Source organism: Meles meles, chromosome 18, assembly GCF_922984935.1.
Source record: "Meles meles chromosome 18, mMelMel3.1 paternal haplotype, whole genome shotgun sequence".
Lineage (NCBI taxonomy): Eukaryota > Metazoa > Chordata > Mammalia > Carnivora > Mustelidae > Meles > Meles meles.
This window is the reverse complement of record NC_060083.1, coordinates 17718846-17746224: the sequence shown is the minus strand read 5'-3', so window position 1 is coordinate 17746224 and position 27379 is coordinate 17718846. Positions and strand designations below refer to the sequence as shown.

The 27379-nt window shown below is 49.5% G+C and overlaps 1 protein-coding gene and 1 pseudogene across 8 annotated transcripts in view; one reads left to right on the top strand and one right to left on the bottom strand.

Annotated features, from left to right (window-relative positions):
- Window positions 1-27379, bottom strand: part of RFFL (ring finger and FYVE like domain containing E3 ubiquitin protein ligase) — a 65622-nt gene that overhangs the window by 3678 nt on the left and 34565 nt on the right. For 5 of the 8 annotated variants that reach the window (XM_045984261.1, XM_045984262.1, XM_045984258.1 and 2 more), the window contains exons 2-6: window positions 13871-14058; window positions 6214-6627; window positions 3224-3307; window positions 2040-2250; window positions 794-817 (exon numbers count right to left, since the gene is read on the bottom strand). In XM_045984261.1, the coding sequence (XP_045840217.1) occupies window positions 794-817; window positions 2040-2250; window positions 3224-3307; window positions 6214-6627; window positions 13871-14050 (913 nt within the window). In that variant the 5' untranslated portion in view covers window positions 14051-14058. Of the gene's footprint in view, window positions 1-793; window positions 818-2039; window positions 2251-3223; window positions 3308-6213; window positions 6628-13870; window positions 14059-27379 lie in introns of those variants that run through there. The other 3 variants (XM_045984257.1, XM_045984259.1, XM_045984260.1) reach the window with 3 other exon arrangements.
- Window positions 8859-9398, top strand: LOC123929059 (annotated as a pseudogene).

Below are 27379 nucleotides of genomic sequence, written 5' to 3'. Positions count from 1 at the left end.
ACTTAGGGGAGGCTTCGGGATTTATCAGCTGGAAGACTCTGCCCCATTCTGAGCAAAGGCCATTTTGCCAAATAACAAACTTGGAGTCTTCTGAAAGTTTTAAAATGGTTTGCAGGCCCCCAACACTACTCTGAGGACATTCTTTCTCAGGGGAAGAGCTCACAACCATACAGCCTTGACGCTTTCAAAGAGAAATGAGGCCTAGACCCAGCCGGATGCCTGCAGCGCGTCCTGGGGTCCCTGAAGCTCCCGTGGTGGTCTCAAGCACACAGGTGGGGGTGTGGCAGCTGAGGTGGTAGATGCGCCTTGTGCCCGGAGAGCACACAAGCGATCCCTTTCCTCTTCAGTCCCCAGAGCAGCTCCAGCCACCACCTAACTCTGTACAAACAAGGCTCAGAGACCCTCCCCACTCAGACGAGAATGGAGTGAAAACCGTAGGGGAAGGAGTGCCATAGCAGCAGAGGTATGAAAAATGAACTGAGGTCACACATGCCACCACTCGCTTTGTTAAATATTTTACAAATGCTTGCTCCTGAGCTCTGGCAAACCAAAGACCTGCAAATCAATCTGCCGCTGGGTCTGCTGCCACTCTTCACCCTTCCCAGCAAGGTGAGAATGAGAATTTTTAAAGATGCTGAGAAGCCCTGCTTCCCCGTGCATTTCCTCCAGTTCTCTCTGTGGATGCCAGTATGCTCAGAAGTCTTAGATTGCTAAGAGGAAGCAGGGATGGCAGAAGGGAAAGACACAAGAGCTCAGAGCCTAAGCACGGTCCCAAGCAGAGGCAACTACGTACCGTTTTGGTCTTCAGCACCACACACTGAAAAGGAAAGAGAGAGAAGAGGTAAGGAAAGTCTCCAACCAGCCTAACTTTTGCAGTCGGACTGCTTCCCTGCTTGGGAACCAGGCAGGCCAAGAGCCTGGCCGGACGCCTGCCCTCCTCTCATGTGCTGAGTGCTCACGCACAGCCCCTGCTGATACGTCTGGTCTGCTCTTAGAAAAAGGGGCTCCACCAGTTCACATGAACAACACTGCCAAGTGGGCAGTACTGTATGGGCACGGTACCCTTCTCTGTCACTTGAAGCCCACATTAAAGGCAAGGAGAAAGGAACTGTCTGTTCCAGTCAGCCAAGAAGTTGGCATGAAGTTTCCAGGTGGGGCCATGTCCTGTTCCCCAGGACCTCATAACTCTGGAGATCCTGTGGACAACCCCAAAGGGAAAAGTGAGTCCGTGACTAGATGACTGGTCAGACATAGTCAACTCTGACGAACCAGTGGGATAGGAGAGCCTGAAATCGGACTTCAACCATTAAAACTAAACACACTCCTCTTCTGTAGAACTTCTCTGCCTTTACTATCTACCATGAAGACCTAGTTTTTCCCCCCAAACCCAAGCATCTTACAGGGCATTGCTGGAAAATGATACCGTGCCGAATGCTTTGGGAAACGACCACAGGGAAAGCCCAGGCTCAGGCAGCAGATCTGTATTTCCCTCATACCATGGGTTCACTTCCTTGTCTCCCAACTGTTGAGAACAGCATTGCTGTGGTGCTAGCGGTTATGGCAGGGTGGCACGAGGTGGGAAAGGCTACGGATTCAGTCCAGGAAATCTTCAGTGCAAACCCGGGCTCTACAATAAAAGGGTAATGCTAGGGGTGCCTGGGTGGCTCAGTCAGGTAAGCGTCCACTCTTGGTTTCAGCTCAGGTCATAAGCCCCGTGTTGGGCTCCACATTCAGCAAGGAGTCTGCTCGAGATCCTTTTCCCTCTGCCCCTCCCCCTACTCAGGGCGTATTCTCTCTCTCCCTCAAATCTTTAAAAAAGAAAACTGCTAATAATGCCTATTTCACAGGCAGCTCTGAGGACTGTATAAATGTTTACAGAGCTTAGCCCGGTCCCAGCACTCAACTTCAAATGGCAGCTATTACTAGCCGGTGCCAGGGTGGAATGGGACTGCTTGCTCCGCCAAGAGCACAGAAACCTAGTCAGGGTGATGCTGCCATGCTACAGAGCAACAGCAAGTGCCGCCCGGGCAGCGCCTCACCCAGGTGCTGGAGCCCCTTCTGGTCCTTGTACAGCCGCGTCACCCTCTCCATCAGCTCCCACTTCTCGCAGCAGCCCTTGTAGTTGACGAAGTTGCGTGCCAGGATCTCTTTCAGCTGCCGCACGGTCAGACCTTCGATGTCCTCCAGGTCGGTCAGGTCAGACAGGGAAGCCCTCCGGCCCGGGACGAAGCTGTCCTCTGAGTCGACAGACTGCAATGGCAATGGTGGGATCGGTGGGCTCAGCTTCCCCCTCCCAAGCTCTCTCTCCGAGGATCCCAGAGCATTCCCCAGGCCGTGCCTGCAGGGACTGACCTCAAGAAGAGCAGGAGCGGAGGCAGGAAAAAGCGCGGCACGGCGCTCTGCAGAGCCGAAGAGACCACAGTCTCTTCCTGATCCATGGGCCTGGGCTCGGGCACAGCCAGCCCCCAACCAACCGACCGGTGTGACGAGTAGAAGGGGCACCAGTGTGAGTCCCATAGCCCTGATTTTGACTCCTCCTCGGTCTGATGCTAGACGCTACAGAGCACGTTGCTCACCTCCCGCAGCCTGTCCACGCATCCGTACCGGAGCCCTGGCAGTCCTGCTGCACTAGGTCCTGTAAGGACTGAGTGTAGTAGCGCAAGAAGCCCGCGAGCATTGTGCTGGCCTCTCCTCTCCTGCCTGGACAGTCTTCTGCTTCTCTGTGGGAGAGGCAGACTTCCCTGGTGAGCATTCCTCTGTACGCAACCTCAACCATGGCTTCGCCGCCCGGCTGGCGGCACCCTCTGACTGCCCTACCATGGCTGAGGCCCAACTCCCACTCAGCCTTCCTCCTGATTTTATGACCTCTTTCCCCTGACGATGGCTACTGTGTACTAGCAGCAGCAGGACAGGATTTGCACAGCAGCACCAGGAGCTTGCCCTGTGGCAGCTTACAGCAAGTCAAGACCCTAGAAACAAGGGGCAATGAGGCTCCCTGGTCTCCACTGTGAGCTCACCACTCTGCCCGACCGACTGACAGCTTCAGAGGCTAATGTGGAAAGCTAACACGAAGCTCCACCCCTGAAAGCAGAACTGAATGTAGGAATGTCACTACACACTGATTCTTCTCCTCCTCTGAGTCTGCTGCGAGGGGCCTATTCACAGCCTAATACCAGCAGAGAGAGAGCAAACACAAAGGCGCAGACCGGAGCAGAGGCCCCACCTGGGTCTCCTCCTCAGCAGGTGCTCTGGCTGTGCTCTCCAGGTAGACAGGTTCCTCTTGGTCCTGAGACACATGGCCATTGGCCTGTGGGAAGAGAAAGGTGCCATCACATGCACAGAGACGCCCCAGAGATTCACAGAGTGTGGGCCTCTGCCCAGCTCATTCCACATCCAAACATGTTCCCATCTCCCCGGGAATCTGGTCTCGAACAAGAGCATTACAGAAGCCTGCTCCTTAATAACTGAGTTTGTCAGGCAGAGACACAACACAAACAGATTTCAACTCTAAAACAAGAAGGTCGCTAATTGTGCTCCCCACCAGAATGGCATGAGTGGCCAGTCACGGTCTATGTGGTCTCAGCTCGAACAGTCGGGAGCGAGAGGAAGAGCACAGATGCATGCCACTGCGGGACTGCTGCGAACTGCCATCCAGTTTCTCTTGGACGTTGAGCCCAGACCGCCCTCCCTGTAACTCCCACCCACCGTCCTGGGCTCTGCCCCTATCAGTAATGTCCACTATTAGAGTGTCCATACCATGTCTTCCTGCCTCCATGCTACATCTCCCTGGCTTCCTCCTCTGACACAGATGAGACAGTTCTCAGACCCTCACCACTCTGCTCTCTCTCCTCCATCCAGTCACTGCTCTCACATTCTAGAAATGGCTCCAACCAGCAGTGTACACTGTTATTAAGAACTACCTTGAAACCTGATAAAAAAATTATTTTAATGCACATTAGAATCTATTAGCCTAAAACTATAAAGATATAGCCATCTTACACTTGAGTTTAGAATTTTACCTTCTCAAAAGGTTTTGCCAAATAGTAGTTCAAACTGTGAGCCTCCTCATCCCATCACCATTTAAGCCACAAACCCCTTCACTAGACCCTTTTCATCTCTTCTTTACCCTGCAGGTAAAGGGCCTGGTGTGAGCCCGGAGCAAAGACGTGTCTAAGCTCACAGGCCTTTTCTCTAGACTCTTGGAACACCAATAAGGGAACAGCCCAGGAAACCAGTCACCTGTGGCCCCAACCACTCAGCCCATATTAGGATGCCTAACACAGAGCCGGTCAAGAAGAGGCAAATAATTACAAAGGAAATGAAAGCAGAAACCCCCACCATCATCCACAATGCCAAGTGGTGAGAAGAGCACACATAGAGCGTACATGTATGGGGGTACATCCAAAGTGTCTTCGTCAACACCTCTAGCTTCCCCTTAGCTTGATCGAGACGAGGCACCCACCAGTCCCCCAGGTGTCACCCTGGAGTTACAAAGTCTCTGTGAGTCTAACCTGTTCCTAAGTAGATGGCTTCTGTATGTCCTTTTCTTCCCAGGAAGGGGAAACCGGATCTCCCACTACAAAGCATAATCTTGTCTCTTCAGTTCGCCCACTGGCTAAATTAAAATCCCTCAAATTGTATCTGCCCACCATTTTGCTTATTCCACACACCTCCTTCCCTAGCAACCACTTCCAGGACACCAGGGGTCAGGGAAAGAAATCTGGGGAAGCAGGCGCCCTGGGCAGATGTGCATCCTTGCGCGGGTAGCCCGCGCAAGCCACTTGACTTCCCCATGCCTGTTCTCCTGGCTTGATAAATGCAGATCTCACCAGGATGGATGCGAGTGGACACCAAGGCCCTCTGAAAGTACCATGGAAGGACCCGATGAGATCTGGCGCATGCGTGGGACCTGTAGGTGCAGTCTGGAATTTCTGGTGAGCAACAGGAAGTTTCGAACCCACTGCTTTCATTGAAAAATCCACCTGAAGGTTCTTTAGGGAAAAACAATTTCCTCAAGTTACTCCTTGGGCTCCCCAAAGGAAGAGAGGAGCCGAGGCAGGGATGCTGGTCAGGAGGCAGACAGAGACAAGCGTCAGGAAGGGTTCACCTGGGGCTGGGAGAGAGCACAGCACAGGCGCCAAGGGAGCTGACAAGTCCCCACAGGTGAAGGACGCATCGCCCTGGCCTTTTATGCCTCCGCGCCCACCAGAGCTGAATCAGGGGCCCAGTCCTGACAAGGGAGGGGTCACAAGCCAGAGGCAGCAGCCAGCCATGGCGTGCAGGGGAGCCAACAACACTAGGTAGGGCAGTGCCAGCTGGAAGGAGCTCACAGCTTTTCAGACCTGCTGCCCCACAGGCCTGCCCTCCTGAGGGCCTGGCAAGAGCCAAAGTGCCCTGGGGCTACTGACCCTGTTTCAGTGCTGAAGGCTCAGAGTTGGCCCGAGGCCACCAAGCATCAACAGATTGGATGTGGAAACCAGATCCTCGAGGTGCAAATGCTCCGGCCACAGCCCAAGCCATATACGCTGGAGGGTCACCGAGGCACTGAAGTCTGTCTGCGGGACGCCATCAGCCCTCACACATTGCGTGCGTACATCTCTCAGTCTCTCTCAAACCCGAAAGCTGGTTTGCGCGTCTACCGCCCCTCTCACCGGGCCCTTCTGATGGCGCCCACCATTCCGCACACCCCATGCTCAGCTCGCAGTTCAGCGAACGGGCTGCTCTTCACTGACCATTCCTGAGGTCCCTGGGACGATGACCAGGCAAATTACCGTTCAACGTCATGCCAACCATGACCTGACCCAAGCGGCAACTGGCCACAGAAACTGTGCCTCCTGCTCTCCCTTCTCTCCCTCTGTGCCCTGTGTCCATTACAGAGGACCACAGCAAAGGTAAACAGGAAGCCAGCCTGAATAGAACAAATCTGGAGAGTTGACGTGAGTTTCCTCAAAATATTTCTGGAATGGTGAGTTTAACAAAAATGACTAGCTGGGATAGGTTCATATCAAAAACACAGAAACCACAAAAATACCTGGTACCATGCATGATCATCTCTGGGAAAAAACCCAAATAGGCCCAGAAGACATTCCTGCTTCAGGAGGCAGAAGGGCCTCACATAATCGAGACGCTTCCCCCACCCCCTGAATGCAGGCAGGGGAGCCAACTGAGCCCGCACCGCGGCGGGGATGGGCGGGCGCAGCAACCCAGGCGTACCTGCTGGCTTTCCTGAGCCTGGGCGGGGGACACAGAGGTGGCTTGTGTGGGCGAAGTGGGGAGTCTCGCCGAGGTAGGAGGTACTGTCCTGGCATGAGGCTGCGTTGGGAAGGCCTGGTGCTCAGGGAAGTCCGGGGACAGGGTGGGGGTGCGAGTCCTGCCCTCCTGAGAGATTACAGGCTGCTGGCCAAGCACCAGGAGCACCAGCTCCTCTTTCTCCCGGCACGTTTCGGTAGAGACGTCATGGAGACTGAGATAGTCCCTGAGGTCCTTCACCTTCATCTTCATGAGCTCCTCCCGCTGAAAGGCCGTGGCTCGGACTCGCTGGCAGAGGAGGCAGAGGCGGGGCCCGTTCCCCACTTGGCTCGAACAGGTCATGCAGAAATTTTTCTTGCAGTCGAGGCAGGTCTGCTGCTTAGACCAAGATGCAGAGGAAACCATGTCAGACTGAGAACAAGTCAGAGCAGGAGGGGGTCTCAGGGCTGCCGTGCCTGGCAAGACTCCCCCGATCACTCCTGCCGGTACGAAGCTACCCCATGTATGTCAGGGTGCAGCCTGCCTCGACTTCGGGTTCGGCACCACTACATTCAGTGTTCCACTGAGACTTATTCTTTCCTTGCCGAGTAACAGAAGCTATTAATTATGACTACCAGCTTTAGAATCTAAAAAGCCCATATTTTCACTTAGTCTCCCTTTTTTTTTTAACATAAATAAATAAATAAATCTAAAAAAAATTATTTGACAGAGAGGGATCAAAAGTAGGCAGAGAGGCAGGCAGACAGAGAGGAGGAAGCAGGCTCCCTGCTGAGCAGAGAGCCCAATACAGGGCTTGACCCCTGGACCCTGAGATCATGACCTGAGCGGAAGGCAGAGGCTTTAACTCCCTGAGCCACCCAGGCACCCCTCCCTCCTTTTTTTTACAGTGTCACCTTAGGTGTGTAACTTAGCCTCTCTGGCCCTCAGTTTCCTCATCTGTAAGATGTGGGTGATCACAGTACCTACCTCAGGATTGCCATACAGTTAAGGAGCCATGCATTTAGCGTATGTGACACACGATTTCTTCAGTAAGATATTAACTCTTTTCATTATTATTGCTAGGGAATGCGAGCTAATTTGGAGAGCCAGTATTCAAATCCTGAACTATGATTCTTTCTACTTTATTGCTGAGAAAAGAAAGCAAATGCATAAGTACAATGGTGGTTATTATTAATATTGTTGACTAAATTTATTGAGAGGCTACTCTTTGCTAGAGCTTGTCATTTAACTTTCAAAGCAACCCTGAAAAGTATTACTCTATCACTGTATCATGTATTAATGTACACCATCACTAATAATTAGTAATGTGCCTCCCTGTTGCACAGACACAGCAAACACGGCCTAGAGAGATGAAGCATCGCACTCAAGAGCGGGCAGGAAACAGCAGAGCTGGGGTTCACACTCAAAGCCTGTCCCTGTGGAATGCCCGCAGTCAGGCCCTTTCCACCAGGCCACACTGCCTGACAGCCCCATCGGTCCAAGGCGACAGACAGCAGGACCCAGCCCAAGGTCCCCGCCCGGAGTCCCATCCACAGAGGCAGCGCCCAGACTCCCCACCCCAGGAAGGCCCACTCGGAGTGCTGGAAATCCAGTGGCACATGAGAGAATATCCAAGACAAATACTCAAGACAGCTAAGGCGGGGGGACTGGGAGAAAAGAGGGGAGCCTCTGGACACGACCAGGGAGCTCTCGTTTGTGCAAGCAGTGTCTTAGCCGCACAACAAGAGCACGCAGGAGGCAGGCTGTACCACAACAGCAGACACCACATCACACGAAAGCTCGCTTGACTCACAGGAAGCAAATCCTCAGCCTCTCACACCCCACGCTGAGCCAGCACAGTGACATGGGACTGAGCTCTGCTCCAGCCAAGAGCACGCCGCACTCCCACAGCAGAGGTGATTCCTGGGCACACTGGGATGGTCCCAGGAGCACACCCACTAGTCCTTTAAGGAAATGAACTTTTCAGCCTCCGGTCACTTGAGCGTTAACCTATTTCTCCCCCTCTTTTTTAAATATAGAAGGCTGAATGCAAACTAACAAGAATGCTGGGGAGACTGAGGTTCTCAGGGTCGTGATCAGACTCGCGTGCGGGGCTGGAAAAGTCCCCACAGCTGAGGCAGCGGTGCCTGGCTCTGCGCAAGCTTCCCGCACGTTGGAGGGAAACGGCAGAAGGTTCACCAACCAGGTCTGACTACGAACACTGAACGGCATTTTGAGAGGACATGTATCAAGCTCCCTCCCTCTCTGCAGTTACAACCAGATCATAAAATGTTCAGAGGACGACTTAAAAGGACACATGGGGCACGAGCATCGTAGCAGTTCCGGGACCTGGGGCCGCTCGGGTGGAAAATGGACGCTTCTGAGGTCTTGGGCGTTCATTTCTATCTAAAGCTTTTCTATTGGGAAAGGAAATGCGTTCAGGATGACAGAGTGCACTGAAGAGGCTTCAGTGTCAGACGCTATAGGGCCTGACGTGGAAAAGGACTTAAGTCCGTGCAGTCTGACAATACCCAACCTGACACAATGAGAAAGCCCTGAGTTGGTGAGGGATGCCACGAATTCCGTTTGGAGGCATCTTTGAGCTCGCCGAGTAGATACCATGAGCAAAAAGCTCACCCTCCGAGTTGAAAATATTTATGGGCAAGAAATTATCATTGAAATTAAATGGTGGCAGACATGTCCAAGGAATATTGTGGGGCTTCAATCCGTTTATGAATCTTGTGATGGACGAATGTGTGGAGATGGCAACAATATTGGGATGGTGGCAGTAGAGGAAACAGTATGATCATGTTAGAAGCCGTAGAACGAGCATAAACAACGGCTGTGTTCATCAGAAGAATCAACTGCTTCCACATGTCCCTCTCCATAGTACCTGTCTCACTACAATATAAAATTCAGGTTGTGTGCATTCTCACATTGAATTTTTTTGTTGAATAGACTTTTATAATAGTCAAAAAAAAAAAAAAAAATGTCCTGAGTTGCTCAATCAGCCAGATCTGAACAACTCTCTAGTCTTCCTTCAAACGTGGACAGCTCACTGGAGACAGGACCAGAACGGAGGGGCAGCAACCCAGCTTCTCAGCATCTCTAGCTCACCCCAGCTCACGGGGGACTCTGGAGTCAGCCAGTATCTGCACCACACCCTCAAGGACTAGGACTGTGCTCCAGGCTGAAATCCCAGTCTGCGGAGGCAGAACAGGACAAAGGAGAAGCCAGCTGTCAACACATGTGGGCAGAATGAGCCAAGGAGAGGCGTCTGTCTAAACTGGAGCAAACTGTGCACACAACTGAGGAAGCTGGTGGCCTGAAAGATGAAGTGGCAGAGCCCACAAGCCTGCAAACGTGCCAAGAGGACAGACAACCCTCCAGCAGCAAACACCCACACCCCCTTCAGGGATGCCCCTGGGCAGGCTCTCCTTTGCTCCCCTGCCCTTCCCTCATTCCTACCCCCCCCCGCCCCCCGCCCCACACAAACTCCCCAGGGCAGGCCGGGGGCTCTCCTCACCAGCCTCCCTCTAGGCCAGCCTTCCTGCCGCCCAGGGAGGAGAGGGCCAGTGTGAGGACTGGCAGTTAGGATTCGTTATTGGCCAGCCCCTTCTGCACTAAGGGAACTCCTGCAAAACCGAGCACCGCCTGGAGCCTCCAATTTCTCACTGGTCACGTCGGATGACCAACCCACCTCTCGGGACCCCTGAAAGTATTATGGGACATGATGTGTCTAAACCCTTAGCATAAGGTGGGCACTCACCAAAAAAAGTAACACGGTCAACTTTGATTCCCTGTCCCCCTTTGTCTCCTGAACTTTTGCCAGTGCTGCTCCTTCTCCCTTCCCCCCTTCTTTCCCCTCCCTCTTTCTTTTCCCTCGGGGGTTTTAAGACCCCTCCCATATTTCTCAGCACCACCTCCTCCTCTCCCTCCACCAACTGATCCAACTAAAGAGGCCGGACACCCCGCCCTCCTCCAAAACTGTCAGGGCAGCTGCTGAACTGCACAGGGGAGGTTGGGGGGGCGGGGTGAGGGGGGATGTCTTACCAATACAGATGGGGTATTGGGCTTGGGGCAAAAATCCCAGTCGGTCATTCCTCTCTCTCTAAGACTAAAAATGCTAGGAAGGCAGCAGGTACCTCCTCCTTCTGTTCTCTCCAGACAGTCCTTAATGTTATCTGTGCTTTGTACTCAACAAGCACTCAGAAAATACTGACCACAATGGAGAAAGGACAGTGGGATCCATGTAATCATTTCCATTCAACCACTTCCAGAAAACACATGTTAAAAGCCTGCAGTTGTTCTTTGCCAAACGCCAAAGATAAGAATTGCTGATTGACTGCAGCATGAAATTACAAAGGAAAAATTCTCATAGGGAAAAACATCCTTCATATTCACAAAATTCATTATGAAATAAACAAAATTAATTCATATTTCCGTGGCAAGAAACTATCATGCCAATAACCATCTTTTACCATTCAAATTAGAACTTTTCTCTTCTTCCTGCACCTCAAAAGCTCTTTTTGCTACAGAAGCTTTCTCCTTATCTCTTTTGTTCCTTTGTTCAAAATCTTTCTAGAGCTTCCTCATTGTCTGGTGACTACAGGCTCCTTACCATAGCAGTCCTGGCCTCCGCCACCTGATCCCACCTTGTTCCATCCCAACTCCCCCTGGGTATCCTGTACTTGGCCAAACAGGCAATTCACAGTTCTCGAGTACACCTTGCCCTTGCCCCACATCTGGTGTCTTCACTTCAGCCACTGCTTTACAGACCAATAAAGGTTCCTTCTTCCAGCTAGTTATCTAAGGCCAGCTATGTCTGATTCCCCAGCATTTAACTTACGTAGCTGCTATTAGATCTTTGTAAATACGGACCTCCTTACCCAACCAGGGAGCTCCCGGAGGGAAAGGCCGATCCAGCTCTGTCTCCACAAAGCGGTGTAACCATCTAGCTGCTGGCACATTGCTGGTGCTATGGAATCGGCCCGCACTGAAATCTTCAGCATGGAATTATCAACCACAATGTCATGAAAATAGAAACTCTCCAGCTTACTTCCTCTTTTGCAAATTGTTCTCAACTCAACTGCCCATTCCTGCCTTCCTTCCTTTACTTATTTTTATTTAAGTGGGGGGAGAGGGAGAGGGAGAGAGAAACTCAAGCAGGCTCTGTACCTAGCATGGAGCCCACCTCAGGTCGATCTCAATACCTTGAGATCATGACCGGAGTCAAAATGGAGAGTCAGACATTTAAACTGAGCCACCCAGGCGCTCCATCATTTATCTATAAAACTGTATTGTCTACTATGTGTCAGTCACTGCTCTTCTAGACACTGGGGAGAAAGTTGTGAACAGAATCAACAAAACCCCTGTTCTCTGTACCATCTAAAAAGACAGGCAGTCTGCAAACATTTATGTCAGGTGGTAACAGGCACTCTGCAGAAAAACAGAGCATCTCCCCACGTTCACCCACCCTCCACTCTCTTCTCTGGGGGCAGTTTCCTTGTTCATTCATTCTTTCTTCTGGCTGAGAAATGTCAAGAACTCCCTTGGTTCTCTCAACATACTTTTCTTTCTTCTTTCTTTTTTTCTTTCTTTCCTTCCTTTCTTCCTTCCTTCCTTCTTTCCTTGTGATAGAGAGAGAGGCACAAGCAGGGGGAGCAGCAGGCAGAGAGAGGGGGAAGCAGGCTCCCCACTGAGCAGAGAGCTGAATGCGGGGCTCGATCACAGGACCCTGAGTTCATGACCTGAGCCAAAGACAGACACTGAACCGACTGAGCCACCCAGGCGCCCCAACATGCTTTTCAACATGCTCAGCATGCCGGCCTAAGTGTGATCGCCATCACTGTCCTCTTCACTCCTTCTCTGTTCTCCACGCCACAGAGTATAAATAATATTTTTTTAAAAAGGTTCAAACCTACAGCAAATTCACGCTGCCTCATTTAAACAAAGGCCTTTCCTATTCCTCTCATGCCAGTTAGTTTGCCGCCTCCTCCAGCAGTTGTTCCTAGCATTTCTCAGTGTAAAACAATGAACACAGCAAGATCTTTGACTACCCGACAGACTCCAGATGCACCTGAGGAGTCCTTGAAACGACTACCTTAAATAAGAGAGCAATTTCTTCATCTATAAAACAGGAAAAAATAATAGTATATATTTCATTAAGGGTTCAAAAGGAGGAGACATCTGAAATGCCAAGCTCGATGCCTGGCATGTGATAAGTAGCCCCCAGGCCTCTTCTATCTCCTCTCAGATCTTAAAGCCATCCCCCATCTTCATCCCTGAGAAGACTGAGGCCATGAAGTACCGAGCTCCTGCTAGTCCCTGCTTTGGCCTCCATCTACGGACTCAACCTTCCAGTCTCAGTGTAACGGGACTGGAACGGCAGCCGGCCGAACCACAGCACCCTGCTGCCCGCAGTGGCCTCTCTGGTTGTGTCCTCATGGTGACCAGGGCAACCAAGTACATAGCCACAAAGCCCAGTGACGTGCCCACCCTCACTGCACTACAGCGAGGCATGGGCAAAATGCCCATCCTCCTCCACCTTGTGGGTACAAAAGGGCAGGTGGTGAGCGCTGCGGGAATTCAGACATGCTGAATGTCTTCTGCGAGACAGCTGGAGAGTTCAGAGAGCTGAGTTTGAGTCCTAGCTCTGCCATTTAACAACCATGGGATCCTGGGCGACAACCTACATAGCCAGTAAAGGAGTTGTTTTTTGATCTCGTGTGCCATTTATCAGGAACTTGACAAGACCAGTTTCCTTCTTAACTGCTACACTCGAAACCTCAGTGTCTTATATGTACAGTGGGCATTCAGGGATCCTAAAACATCTATCATAGAGTTAGTGTGAGGCTTAAATGAAACCAAAAGATCTAAATTGCACACAACAGTCCCTGGCATATAGCACATGAAAAAGTAGCCTTCCTTCTCACATTTCCCATCATTGCCATCCTAACCTCCCATCTAGGACTGCAGACCTCTCTGTTCTGCAGAAGAATACAGAATGCAGGGATTCCCAGATCGGGGTTCACCCTCAGCCCCAGTCGTGCTTGACCTTGGAGAACAGGGACGGCCCACACCCACACCCCATTACCCAGCCAGTGACATCCCTCGCGGCTTGCCAATCTGGAAACACAGCTGCCGAGCATTTCCCACGAAATGGCTACAGTAAAGGAGCCCCAGTCTCTGTCCCACTAGGGGTCTCGCTGTACCTGAGATGTCCCCGGCACTCTGCAGTGAGGCGTTCATGACGACAGCCAATAAAGGGAGTGACCCCACAGCCTGCTGCGTTGGTAGCCCAGCTCATGCTCTTCTCATGAGCCCGTGAGATGGGCGTGACTGCTGCACCCCCATTTTAGAGATGGGGAGAAAGAATCTCCAGCAAGGTTAGGTCATAACAGCTAGTAAGCAGCGGAGCTAATGTCTGAATTCAGGCCTGTCTGGCTCTAGATCGATGCTAAGATGCTTTGCTTTTGACTAGCGTTCCTTTAACGCTTTCGTGATAGGATCAGGTGTGGGTTACCTACCGGCACCACATGGGCCAAGGCAAGTTGGCAAGCATTACAGAGGGGTCAGTAGGCTTGCCCGAGGGCCTAGGTTGAACCAAGCTTGCCAAGAAGGCCAAGAAGTCAACACTCACCTTCCTGGCCATGTTTGCGAAGTGGGCCCCACAGGCCTTGCAGCTTGGTTCCGAGCCCGTTGGGGAAGGGAAGGAGCTGTACCCAGGGTTGGAGTAGGCCTGCGTCCTGGCTCCCTGCGCCGGTGGGGCCTCCTCAGGCTGTCCATCCAAGCAGAACCAGTTGCAGCAGGTTGCCCACATGATAAAATCTGGTGTGAGGGAGGAAGGGGAGAAAAGTCAGCGTTAAGATACACCTTCACTCCACTCCCCCACTTCCAGAGAGCGCATGGGAGCTGGGATACTCAATCCACACCTGCTGCCCAAGTCGGGAGTAGAGGTGAGGACGTGTTTTCAGGGGCCACAGATTTCTTGCCACCCCCGGCTTCACCACAATTGCCACCATTCCCGGGAGGAGAGCACAGATCTGCTCCACCAGGACAACATGGGCTGCCAAGTTGGCGCACTACCTCTAAAAGGCTGATCCCTGTTTTGGTTTAATCGGAGATCTAACTTCAAATAAAAACTTGCCTTAGCAATTAAAAGTGGCCTGAAACCCACTTTATTCAGGCCCAAGAACCTGCTCCTCGAGTTCAGCGAGATGGAAATTCATCAACCAAGTGCACGCACGCACCGCATGTGAGGCCATATTCACACTGACCGTGAAGGGAGTATTACGATTTCCTTCACACAGATGAGGCCACCCGGGCTCAGAGAAGTCAGGGCCACACAGCTAATATACAGGGAACTGAGTTTCTCAAGACCCAGGTCTTCTGACCCTAAACCAAACATTCTTTTCTTAGACCATGCTGCCCCCCTTGATTTCCTCTCCTCCGGGCAGCAGCACGAACTACTCTTACCTGTACTTCCAGCCTACCTAAACCTCTCTCACAGCATCTCTAACGACTCTTACCCTCTGTCTGTGGCTGCTACACCGTACATTCTTTGAGGGCAAGGATGACTTCTTATTCCTGTGTCTACTGCCGCCGAGCAGCATCGTGCACACAGAAGACACTCCAGTAATGTCTGTTGTCTCGCTCAACAGGGGCCTCTGTGGCTTTATTAAGAAGTTTTGGAATCTGATTCCCGTTTTACATATCAAATATGGGTACTGGGGACAAAGGGGCAGGTGATTTTTTAAGATCACAGAAGAAAATCCAATGTCAGAATGTCAGAATAATGTACAGTTGCAAAGGGTCCACGGCAACGCCAAGCACTGCTGTGATACGAGTGTGCTTTCCTCAGTAAATCAAGGCAGTCAATACGGACATTCTGAGCCTGACCTCTCTGCTTACAGAGATAATAAATGAAACATTTGTGAGTGTTACTGCTCAATCATCAGTTCACACAAAAGAACGGTACCTTCTGCTCTGCCTCCTGACTCATGGGAAGCGCCTTTATTAAATTGCAGTTCAGAGACGTGCTAAGCTGGAAAGCACTGACAACGAGAAGCCGGCCGGTTCAACCTTAGCCATCTCACAGAGGAAGCCTGAAGCCCAGCAGGGGGAACTAACCACCTGGCTACCACAGCTGTAACCTTAGGTCTCTTGACTACTCTCAGGCCTTTTTAGCTTGCAGCACTTCCCCACACTCCTGGTCTAGAATTCGTTCAATTTTGTAAGCATGTCCGACCCACACCTGTCTCCCCCGCTTGCCTGTGGCCCCTGTGTGAACCCGGACCATGACAGTCAGTGCCCAGCAGACAGGTGGCTCCACAAAGACTACTGAATTAATCACACGATATTTGAATTTTAAATAACTGTCCATTTCCTTCACATCAACAACGTTTCTCTCTGACTCACTCTTAGTTGTCTAAAGCCTCCAACTTCCTGGAAGACAACTGCAATGAACAGTTCACACGGAATAACAGATGAAAGAGCAGTTAACCAGATGAGTTCTCTGTTAGCAAGATAAGGGTGACAGCAGTGTGGCCCCCACGGAAAGAGGGATTTTGCAGTTCTCGAAACCACCTGCTGACAAAAGCATCTGAGACCGTGTGTAGTAAAACAAGGCAATACAGGATCTAGACTCAGAAGACCCAGGCCCAAGCCCCACTTGACTACAGCCACCTTTACAACAAGTTCTACCTTTCTGGGCTTCCTTTTCTCAGGGGGACAGTCTCCAACCTGTGAGGCACTAAACAAGGATTAAGGATCAGTCGAAGCTCTGAGCATTGTAACGATGTTTCAACTTCAGTTTCTCTGGCAAGGTGCAGATAAAAAGGAAACCTAGAGGTTTCCCCACAATTACCATTTGACTCGTTCCAAAAAGGGACAGGGAGATCTGTGACAGAATCAGCAGAATGGCTCAAGTAGCTGAAGGAGCTGAGGGCAAGGCGAGAAGCAGAGCGGCCTTGGGACAAGGGGGCAGTGACTTGGCAGCCTCTGTCAGGATCTTCACTCACCCAGGCATGCAGCCTTTAGTGAAGCCAATGCCTTGCTATTTCCAGTGCTAGGGTAGTAAGGCTGAAACCCTGCCCTTGAGGAGTTCATCGTTGAGGAGAGGAACAAGAAATGTAAAACCCAAACCAGAAATTTCAGGGAGATCGGTGCCTTAACAGAGTTTCGTGCAGCGTACCGGGGGCTGGAAGACAGAGACACAAGCGGCTCTTCTGGAGAGAAGGGTGACCAGAGAAGACTTCTCAAATGCCGTGCCACACGTAGCCTGCTGTTGGAGCAGCTGGGGATTCATCAGGAAGCCCAGAGTAAAAGGGATTTTCAAGGAAAAGCAAATAGCAGGCAACATGGCATTAAGGAAACTACAGAACGTTGGAGTGGGGTGGATGAGGGTAGGGCAGGTAGACAAGCAGCCACGAAAAACCACAGGGGAAGGAAACCGGACTTTATCCTACGGGCAGTAGGACACAATGAAGGGTTCAAGTAATCAAGTTTTGTAATCTTATTTGCATTTTATAGTGGGCGCTCTGACAGTAAGCAGGCTGGGAGCAGGCAGCTGGTGTAGCAGAGGCAAGACAGGAGGAGAAAGGGACAGACAGATCTCTGACAGAACTCGTGGGATGTGTCAGTGGTTTGAAGTGGTGGAGGAAGGGGGAGAGAAAAGTCTTGGATGAATCCCAGGGTCTCTGAATTATGCAACAAGACACAGAGTGGAATTGTTAGCTAGAGTAAGGGACAAAGCCCTCAGGATGAGGCATGTGTCTGTGTGTGAAGGAAGGGGGCAATTACAATGACGGGTTGCATTTTGTTCCCTGGGGACTTGCGGGTGGATACACACCACACCAAAGGCACAGTCCTGGTTGAGGAAAAAGTCTGGGAATCCTCAGACCACCAGCAGCATGAAAAGCCAGAACGGGGCAGAAGATGGATGGCGGTCTCAGAGGATGGCCTGGGAGAACCCCTGGGGGAACCCGACCTAAAGGGCTACCAGGGGAAACCAGCACAACGGTGGCAGGAAGACTGCTCAGAGGTGGGCGACCTGGAAGAGGGTTTTGAGTTTCAAGAAGAAATGATCGATGCTGTCAAATGACCAGAGAGTAGAATACAGGAATACAAAATCCCTAATGGACCTAATTTTAGGAAAATGTAAGCATGTTCTTTACCTGAGCAGGTAAGGAAGACAGAAGCTGACTGACAGCCGCAGGTCAGAAAGTGACAAGAAGTAAGGATGTGCACAGACACTAAGATAAACTATTCTCTGAAGAAACTTCTGGGAAGACAAAGGGCGGAGCGGAAGAGAATTCAGGTCACTAAGACAGAGAGATGCAGACGCAGGCATGGACTGCAGAGGAGACCCCCAAAGATGAAGAGCTTGCAGAGGAAGGGAAGCTGGCAACAAATGGTAGGAGTAAGGGCCAGAAGCAGAAAGAAAGGTGACCAGCTGGGACACCTGGGTGGCTCAGTCAGTTAAGTGTCTGCCCTCGGCTCACGTCACAATCCCAGGGTCCTGGGATGGAGCCCCACCTTGGGCTCCTTGCTCAGTAGGGAGTCTGCTTCTCCCTCTGCCGCTCCCCCCGCTTGTGCTCTCTGTCTCTCTGACAAATAAATGAATAAAATCTAGGAAGGAAGAAAGGATGGAAGGAAGGGAGAGAGGGAGGGAGGGAGGAAGGAAAGGTGACCTGCCCACTGGGTTTGGGGGCAGAAGAAAGGTCACCTCTTTCACCAGAGATTGGCCCGGAAGGAAGACAGAGGTCACCCAATAAGCTTACAGCATCCACAGACAAAGGTGAACGAATGAAGTAAAAAGGCAAGGGGTTGGGGGGGTGGGATGCAGTGAACCACAAGAAGGAAAGAAACTTTACCTCTGCACAAGGAATCTGCATGTGGCATTTTCTGAGAGCTGAGGCCTTTGCCACAGGAGTGCTAGGCCTGCTTGGTAAGGCATGATCGATAGGAAAAAACCGGCAGCCAGCCTGCTGTATGTTGTTTAGATTCCCGTACTCTCCCAAGCGCGCAGGGGTCACTGGCGGTGGGCTGGGCACTGGGATGCCCACCAGATCCTGGCCCCCAGGGGCTTCCGGGCCAATGAGGCACTGCTGCCCAGCTCAACTCCGCCATCTGGACAGGAGAGTGAAGAAAGCTCTTCCTCAAGTTGAGAACCAAGACAACCTACTTCCTCTCAGCACTATTTTCTCTCAACTTTGTTTCTAATCATCTTCTTCTTTTTTTCTTTTTAAGATTTTATTTATTTGTCAGAGAAAGAGAGAGAGACCGAGAAAGCAGGAGGAGCACAGGTAGAGGGAGAAGCAGGCTTCCCGCCAAGCAGCCTGACATGGGGCTCAGTCCCAGGATCCTGGAATTGTGACCTGAGCCGAAGGCAGACGCTTAACAACTAAACCACCCAGGCACCCCAACTTTGCTTCTAATCTTTTCCGTGATGAGCCCGGAAAGCAGAGCTGTTGGCCTAAGCAAGTCTTTGGCTACTAGGCTCAGAAGGACTTGGCTCTGGGAGAAGACTTGAAATGTGCCTCTGGGTGACTGCCTAGGCCCCTCGTGCAGGTGGAGGACAGAGACTTATCCTGGGCGCGTGTATAAGCGGGGAAGGGGCTGGCACGGAAAGGGGTTCAGTGGGAAGTCTCCGGTGCTAAAATACCTACAGACTTGTGCAGCCCAGCCGGACAGGGGCACCAACATCAGGAGACTACGCTTTTACTCTTTTTGACTTATATTTAAATACCATTTCCTAAAGCGGTCAGTTAAAAGTCCTCTCTTGCCAAACTGAAAAATGATACGCCTAAATAACAACTACATTCGAGGTTATTTCGGGGAGTTGCAAGGAAACAGTGGTTACTTTAACACTGCCATACAAGCCAAACACTTTTTTCTTGGCGGTATTTTCTCATCCTTCGACCCTGGACAGATACCCACTTCGCATCTGATGATGTTGCCGAAGGGCTGGAAATGAACCCCACAGAACACACTGTGGGGTGGGTAGTGAGCTCTTCCTACGGCGACACCATGAGATGCTCCGCTCTCTGATCTGCAAGCCTCCCGATCTTGAAAGAAAATGACCAAATCTTCTCAGAGAGCTTAAAAATCCTTCCCCCAGTCCCTTCTCCCTCCTCTTCAGAAAAGATGCAGACTTGGTGACTTCAGCCTCAAACACAGTCTCCGTGGCGGCTATCCTACGGAACTTGTTTGAAAGCTGCCAGGCCCTCCTCTTCCACTCTGCCTGACTGGGAGAAAGAGGGGAGGTGCAGGGCTGAGGGGAATGAGAAAACCTGTTCCTCCCTGCGGAGGAACCCCGTGGGCTGGGACCAGGATGGCTAGTCAGCACCTGGGAGTCTGTCAGCTTGACAAGGATGCTGGCATTTCTTGGGACACTAAGCTCTGCCAGGAAAATTAGTTTTAATAACAGGGTAAGATAAATGACCTAGCCCAGGTAGGCTGAGTACAGCCATAGAGGCAAGAAGGGAGATAATGTGATTTCTCCCCATTAAAGTCCTAGAATCCTAAGTAATTTTAAGACAGTCACTTCTCCACTTGCTCATTTGCCCCAGGCAAATCATTTTAAGGGGATCAGTGGTTGTCACAGGCTTTCCCAAGGAGGAGAGAAGGGTCAGAGTGGACCCATGGAGTAGAAGGCTCAGAATGTGAAGACCCCAGGGAAATAAGGGCTAGTGTGCGATGCAGCTCCAAGCCACCTTGCTAACCACCCAAATCTAAGACAGTAAAGTCCTGTCCCCAAGGTTCTCCTCCAATCTGTTCAGACTTTAATTAACTGCTCTGTGCCAAGGTACTTCTGCAGCAACGGGCTTTCCACAAATCCAAAATCTCGGAATTAACGGACTTACGGTGAACCCACTATGTAAGACTTCACAAAAATCCTTTTTAAAAAACCGAATCACCATGCCCACACTCCTCAAAGAAGTATGTTTCCGACATGGCAAACCAGAAACTGGCTTCGTGGCAAGCCCGCCTGCGGTCACTACCATATTCCGGGAATTGTTCAAAGCAGCCGGCCTGTAAGTGCACCCAGAGAAGTGGTCCACGTTGTGGATCGTTAATACAGAACGGGCTTTGCTTCGTCTTGTATATTGTCCTTAAAAAGCAATTAAAGTACAATTGCAATGACTTTGAAAGGAAATGCTATGAAAGCCCATCAATATGGCTTAGCTCTGCCTCTTTGAAATAACTGATAAGTAATTACATGTTTTGAGAAGTAAAGAAGAAAGTCATCATTCTCCACTCGAAGAATGCTTCTCATCTGCCAGGCACTGAGCTACGGATGGACTCCCCAGCCCTTTATCCGGTGAGCCTCACAATTCCGGCAAGTCATGTTGGAAATGTTCATCCCATTTTTGGGTGAGAAAACCAAGGTTCTGAGAAGTGAAATAACTTGTTAAAGGTCATAGCTAGAGGGTAGTAAAGCCAAGACGTGAACCTGCATTGCTTCCACTGTGAAGCCAGTACTCTGCTGGCTACAAGAAGTCCTCCTGATTCTACAATCAGTCAAATAATAACAAAAGGCAGTCTGAGGGGAATGGGCTGAAGAGTATACAGAGTTTTTGAAGCTTTCCATCTCGACCAGAGCTTTCCCATCAGCACACAGACATGCTCCAGTATCTCCCAGATTTAAAAACTCACCCTGGTCACGAGGGAAGTACAGAGTAGAACTGAACATGTTATACCAGTTGCCCACTGGAATGGCTAAAATGGGAAAACAGGATACTAGCCAGTGTAGACAAGGATTTAAAGCAATTGGAACTCTAACTTTACCTGGCAGAAGTGTCAACAGGTACAATGCACCCACACGCACATACACACACACAGTATAAACTGGTACAACATAAACCACACACACACACACACCCACACACACACCCACACACCCATCACTTGGCAATTCCACTTCCAGGTATATTCCTAACAGAAACACATTCACCAAAAGGAGCCCGCAAGGTTCATAGCAGTACGACTGTCAGCCCCAAGGTGGAAACCAATCCAAGTGTCCGTCAACAGAACGGAAAAACAAATTGCGGTATTTAAATACGGCATTGAGAATAAACAAATTAGTGATTAAGCGACCATACAGATTAACGATAAGGGAAGGGAGACAGGCACAAATTAACATATACTAAACAGTTCCATCTATACAAAATGCAAACTAATCTATGCTGTTAGAAACAACAGGACAGGGGCGCCTGGGTGGCTCAGTGGTTTAAGCTGCTGCCTTTGGCTCAGGTCATGATCTCAGGGTCCTGGGATCGAGTCCCGCATCGGGCTCTCTGCTCGGCAGGGAGCCTGCTTCCCTCTCACTCTCTCTGCCTGCCTCTCTGCCTACTTGTGATCTCTCTCTGTCAAATGAATAAATAAAATCTTAAAAAAAAAAAAAGAAAGAAAAGTGACTCTTTAAAAAAAAAAAAAAAAGAAAGAAACAACAGGACAGCAGTTATCCTTGGGGTAGGATAATAAATAGAAAGGGAAACAAGGGGGCTTCTGGGAACATTTGGTTCCTTAGTCTGAGTGCTGGTTATATACACAGATGTTTACTTTGTGTAAATTTAAATCATACATTTAAAATTTAAATTAAAAATTTTAAATTTGTATACTCATATTACAATTAAAAGTTTTATTTTAAAGCATCTAGTAGAATATTAGTAAAAAACAGTAACAAAATATTTTGACCCCACACCCCTGACTCCTCAGTAAAGGTCTTTCTCTCGGCTCTCTGCTACACTGAAATGTCTCCAAATACTTGACTCCACTTCCTCAATCTCAAATTCACTCTTTACCCCTCTCCAGTCTCTCCTGAACCACTCTACCCAATTTCCTCTTTGCAGGGTCACCAAGGAATCCCAAGTGGTCAGATCCAAGTGACACTTCTCTATCTTCCTCTGAGTCAACGTCCCAGCAGTGCCAGACATGAGTGACCCTTCCCTCCTCCTTGAAACACTCTCCACAACTCTGTGCCCTTAGTTTGCCTACCTCAAAAGCCTCCTTGCTGGTCCTCCCCTCTCCTTCTTCAATGAGGTAGGGAGCTCCTAGGCTGTCTCTGGCATCCTCTCTGAACACACTCTGTCTCCCAAGCAGAGCCCTGTCGGGTGGCTGTGGGTACTATTTTTAAGCTTGAAGATGTCGTAAATTCCTCTCCCTACCCTATCTGCCCCAGCAGTGATCTCAATCTCCATCTCTGATCTGTCACGCACATTTCCCTCCTTAGTCCCTTAGAATTTGCTGTTTGCTCCTGAAGTCCCACCTGGACTCTTCTTGCCAGGATACCACACACTTGGCTCCCTTTTGCCATTCACCCCGCAGTTGAAATGTCATTCTCTAATCTCAAGCATAAGAGTTAGCACTAACTGAAATGACTGGCTTACTTGTGAAGTGTCTTAACGAGAATTAACACATGAGGGCAGGAATCTACTGGAATTCCAGAGTTTAAAATGGCATCTTGGATGAAAGAACTGCTCCTAAATAGTTTCCCAGCTTCGTTCTTGCCTCTCTCCAGCTTTCTCCCCAATGCACACACAGTTAAAGGTCTTCAATGGAGTCCCACTGCATTTTATTTTTTTTTTAAGATTTATTTATTTTTAGAAAGAGGGAGAGGGTGAGAGAATGTCAAGCAGACTCCCCACTGAGTGGGGAGCCTGAACCCGGGCTCAATTTCATGACCCAGAGATCATGACCTGAGCTGAAACCAAGAGTCATACACTTAACCTACTGAGCTGCTCATGTGCACCCCCCCGCACCACCACCACTGCATTTTAGAAAGAAAACTCAACTCCTGGCATGGTTAAAAGACCCTGCCTATCCCACTAGTCCCTGCCTGCTTCCCCGATTTGTGCCGTGCTGCTTCTCTCTTGGCTCAATAAGCTTCAAGCCGTGGTGGCCTTTCCACAGTCTCACACTCTGAGCTCCTTCCTTCCTGGATTGCTCCTCCTCATCATTCAGGCCACGACTCCCACGCCAGCCTTGTAGAAGAATCCCCCTCAGTCATATGCTCTCTCCTTGCCCTTTCTGCTGCCCTCCTGGGCACTGCCATAATCTGTCATTATAAATGTTTGCTTACAGCCTGTGTACCTGCAGACTGGAACCTCCGAGGGCAAGGATCCCATCTGTCTTCACTGTTTCATCTGCATCTAGGAAGTGCCACTCGCAGCAGGCACCCAGATTGGTGGAATGAGCAAACGGAGGTCAGAGGAACATTCAAGTATTTTATCAATACAGCCAATGAGGCAAGTACTAGTTATCTCTCCTTAGGGCCCAAAGCATTCTGTCAACATTTACAGTGACAAAAAGGGACTATGAAAAAAGTCCTTTATCGAAAACAAAAGGGAGCCAACCTTTATCAGCTTTCTAATCTCACACCAAGAGCACAAGATGGTACTAGACTAGATTCAGCAAAGGGTAGGCATTATAATAAGGCATGGGGCTAAGGATTAAATGTTTGCCTCCCTCCAAACCAGCTCCCAGAGCCTCCACTCACACTGAGATGTCAGACTTCAAAGACACTAGGACTCCTGCATCCTCCAGTTCCCAAGGTAGACTTCAGTATAAAGGAGCCAAGCTTTCTGAGTCTGTTTCCTCACTTGTATAAGTAGGGATGAAAAATAATATTCATAAAGTGCCTAACCTATAATAAGTGATCAATAAATAACATGTTAAAAGAAATCATCATCAAACTATAAAATGGAGACTGCCTAGATGTTCAGTGGTGATTACTGGCTGGAAAGCCCAATATGTCTCTTACTCTTTCTCTCTCTGGTTACCCCATGCTTGAGTTTGCTACCACCTAAGGGACTGAGTTGGGTGGTGTGAGATTAGAAAGCTGGTCAAGGTTGGCTCCCTCTTTCTCCTGAGCACCTGCGCTGTGTCCAGCCTGTGAGGTGTAGGTAAGCTTGTTCCTGTTCCACTGAAGCTCAGGGAGGCCACTTTCTCAAGCTCAATCGGTTATTCAGTAGTTGAGCCAGGATTCAAGGTCATGTCTAACTGATTCTAAAACCAAAGTAAAACATAGTTGGGCTTTTTATTTATTTTTTTTTTTAACTTGTCCATTTTCTAAAAATTTAGGTCCCAAATGAAATTCCTCTCTAGGAATTAGGCTAAGGGACCTAAGGGACTGAGTTGGGTGGGGCTCTGACACAGCTGATCACAACACCCACGCAATCAAGAATCAACCCTTGAAAACTCACCTGAAATTTAAAATCATCTCTCAACTTGGAAGGCTGTTTACTTTAAAAAAATAAGTTTGAAAAGAAACTTGAAATCCCTCAGAACTGTTTAATTTAAAACAGAATCTCCGAGTCACACCTGAAATTTTCCAGTAAACCTGCCTACTACGGTGCCCGCCCTGACCAGGGAAGATTTAAAGTGGCGGTGACGACACAATGAGCATGAGCTAGGGCCACTGTTTCATCGGCGAGGAAGTGAGTCGCAGAGTACACACTGCCCTCACTTGCTGGGCGGCGACAGTGAGGCATGTTCTCTGTGACACTGAGATCATTTCTCAGCCGTTCCTTTTAGAATAAAGAATTCTGAACCCCTAAGTCACAGAGGAGACCGGTATACTGTGGGACTAGAGAACCCCAGGCCTGAATCAGATGAGCGGCTCCGTGAAGGCAGTGTCTGGGCTGACAAGGGATCATTCACCAGGCTGGAACACAGCGGAGGGAAACATTTCCAAAGGCTTTAGATCCTAATAGACATTTCCCAGCCTCCGCTATAGTCCTTAGGATGTGGGTGGTAGATAATGCCTAATTCCTAGAGAGGAATTTCATTTGGGACCTAAATTTTTAGAAAATGGACAAGTTAAAAAAAATAAATAAAAAGCCCAACTATGTTTTACTTTGGTTTTAGAATCAGTTAGACATGACCTTGAATCCTGGCTCAACTACTGAATAACCGATTGAGCTTGAGAAAGTGGCCTCCCTGAGCTTCAGTGGAACAGGAACAAGCTTACCTACACCTCACAGGCTGGACACAGCGCAGGTGCTCAGGAGAAAGAGGGAGCCAACCTTGACCAGCTTTCTAATCTCACACCAAGAGCACAAGATGGTACTAGACTAGATTCAGCAAAGGGTAGGCATTATAATAAGGCAGGGGCTAAGGATTAAATGTTTGCCTCCCTCCAAACCAGCTCCCAGAGCCTCCACTCACACTGAGAAGTCAGACTTCAAAGATACTAGGACTCCTGTGTCCTCCAGTTCCCAAGGTAGACTTCAGTATAAAGGATCAAAGCTTTAGGTGAAAGAATTTCCTGTGCTGTTATTTCAGGGGTAGGGAAGGGAGAAATAGAAGGTATTCAAACTCCGGAGTTCAGAAGTTCCTTCTCAGATGATCTTAGAAAATACCATTTTTTAAAGGAAAACTAAAAACTCTCCAGAACACCTAACGTGCACAAGTGAGTGGTTTTGTCTGCATCTATACAATTATGCTGCAAACATCCAAATTAAAAAGTTCCTTTTATAAACCCAGACGCTGGACCCTAAGGGTTGGCTAACTAGACCAGGGTCACACAGCTAGAGGGTGATTAGTGATTAATCTGCAGTCCTATGGAAAGAGAGGGATGCTTATGCTTTCACCCTCCACAACAACCTCCCCATGGCACTAGTCACTCAGAGCCTGTGTGCTGGGAGAGCAGGTCAGTGAGCTGCCTGCGGGAGAGACCGTGGACATCACCGGCGAGCCAAGCTGCCCTTTCAACACATGAGGACCACATAAGAGGTGCAGCAGACTAAAGCCATCCCAAGGAATCCAGAATTTTATTTTATACATCCAGTAAGTCAACCCCATTTCTGACCTACTACCACTTCAGGGTACTAATGCTACAAACAGACCCCCAACTTTCTAAAGAGAAATATTAATCCATATTTAAGAGGTTTCAGTTTCTATTCTTGCCCACCTCTGTTCCAGCTAGAGGAGGGGTTTTTTACTTAACCGTCTCAACTACCTAATATTCTATTGCTCTCCTTTTAATAAGTGTTTTCACTGGTACCCACGATGTAATGATGAAAGCAAATCCTCAGTGCTCAGGGCCTTATCCTCCTAGCTCTTGGCTCCAGCTCCGCTACTGTTCTTCTGGCCCCTCAAATGCCAAGCTTATTCTGATTTTCAGGAACCTCCCGTGAGCTATTTCCTTGGCCCTGACCTCCTCGTGCAGCACTTATTTCCTCAGGAAAAACTCCTCTGACCCTGCCTGTGCTCTCCCAACATCTCAGACACCTCCCGATAAATTTAATTCATTCTTCTGCCCATCTGGTTAGCGCTACTCTTGGCCAAGCCCTCTTCCAGGAACGGGGACTCTGAGAGCAACAGAACCAGGCAAGGTCCCCCACTGCATGATTACTTGCCAAGGGGGTGAGCATGCAAGCATCACGCATTTAATCAGTGAGCTAAAATCTGTATAATTCAAGTATTCTCCCACAATAAGGGAGCAGAAACAGGAGTCTACAGCTTAACTGTGAGCCTGAGTGCCAGGTAAGTGTGATCACAGGTGTTTGCTGAAGTCTTAGTAATGGTAACAGCAACAGAGCTTTAAAAAAAAAAAAAAAAAAGGACACAAATTCATGCTTGAAAATGCCACAGTCATGATTCCAGGGTGATGAGCAAATTAAGGGTTTTAAACCCAAATAACCAAAGCAATCTCTTGAGAGGTCTAATAGGAACATGCCTACCTCACACTTGGTGAAGTTAAGTTTTTAGTGTCTGCTAAGAGGACTTAAAAAACAAGAACAGTGAGTTTCTACAAGTAGCAGAAAAATGTTAAAATTATCCGTTATGACAGCATTAGAAAGCCAGAAAGGGCCAGGCTCGAGGACGAACAAGATCTGGCATGTCCATTCTCGCCCTACGTGAAAAGGCACAGAGGGCTTCAGTGACCTCCTAGAGCTCTGGTTCCAGAATACACAGCATTGCAATAAGAACTGTAAAGAATACAAATTAAAATAAAAACAACACATGGAGAAGTAGAATAACAGAGAAAAGAAATGGCAGAAATCGAAGAGGCTGCACCAGATACAGCCAGGGTCTAAGCAGAGCTTGGCCGGTGGCTACTGACAAGCACAGCCCAAGCAAGAGGGAGGAAAAGCAAGACAAGAGGAGACAAGAAACCACAGTCGAGGGTCTTGGAGCACAA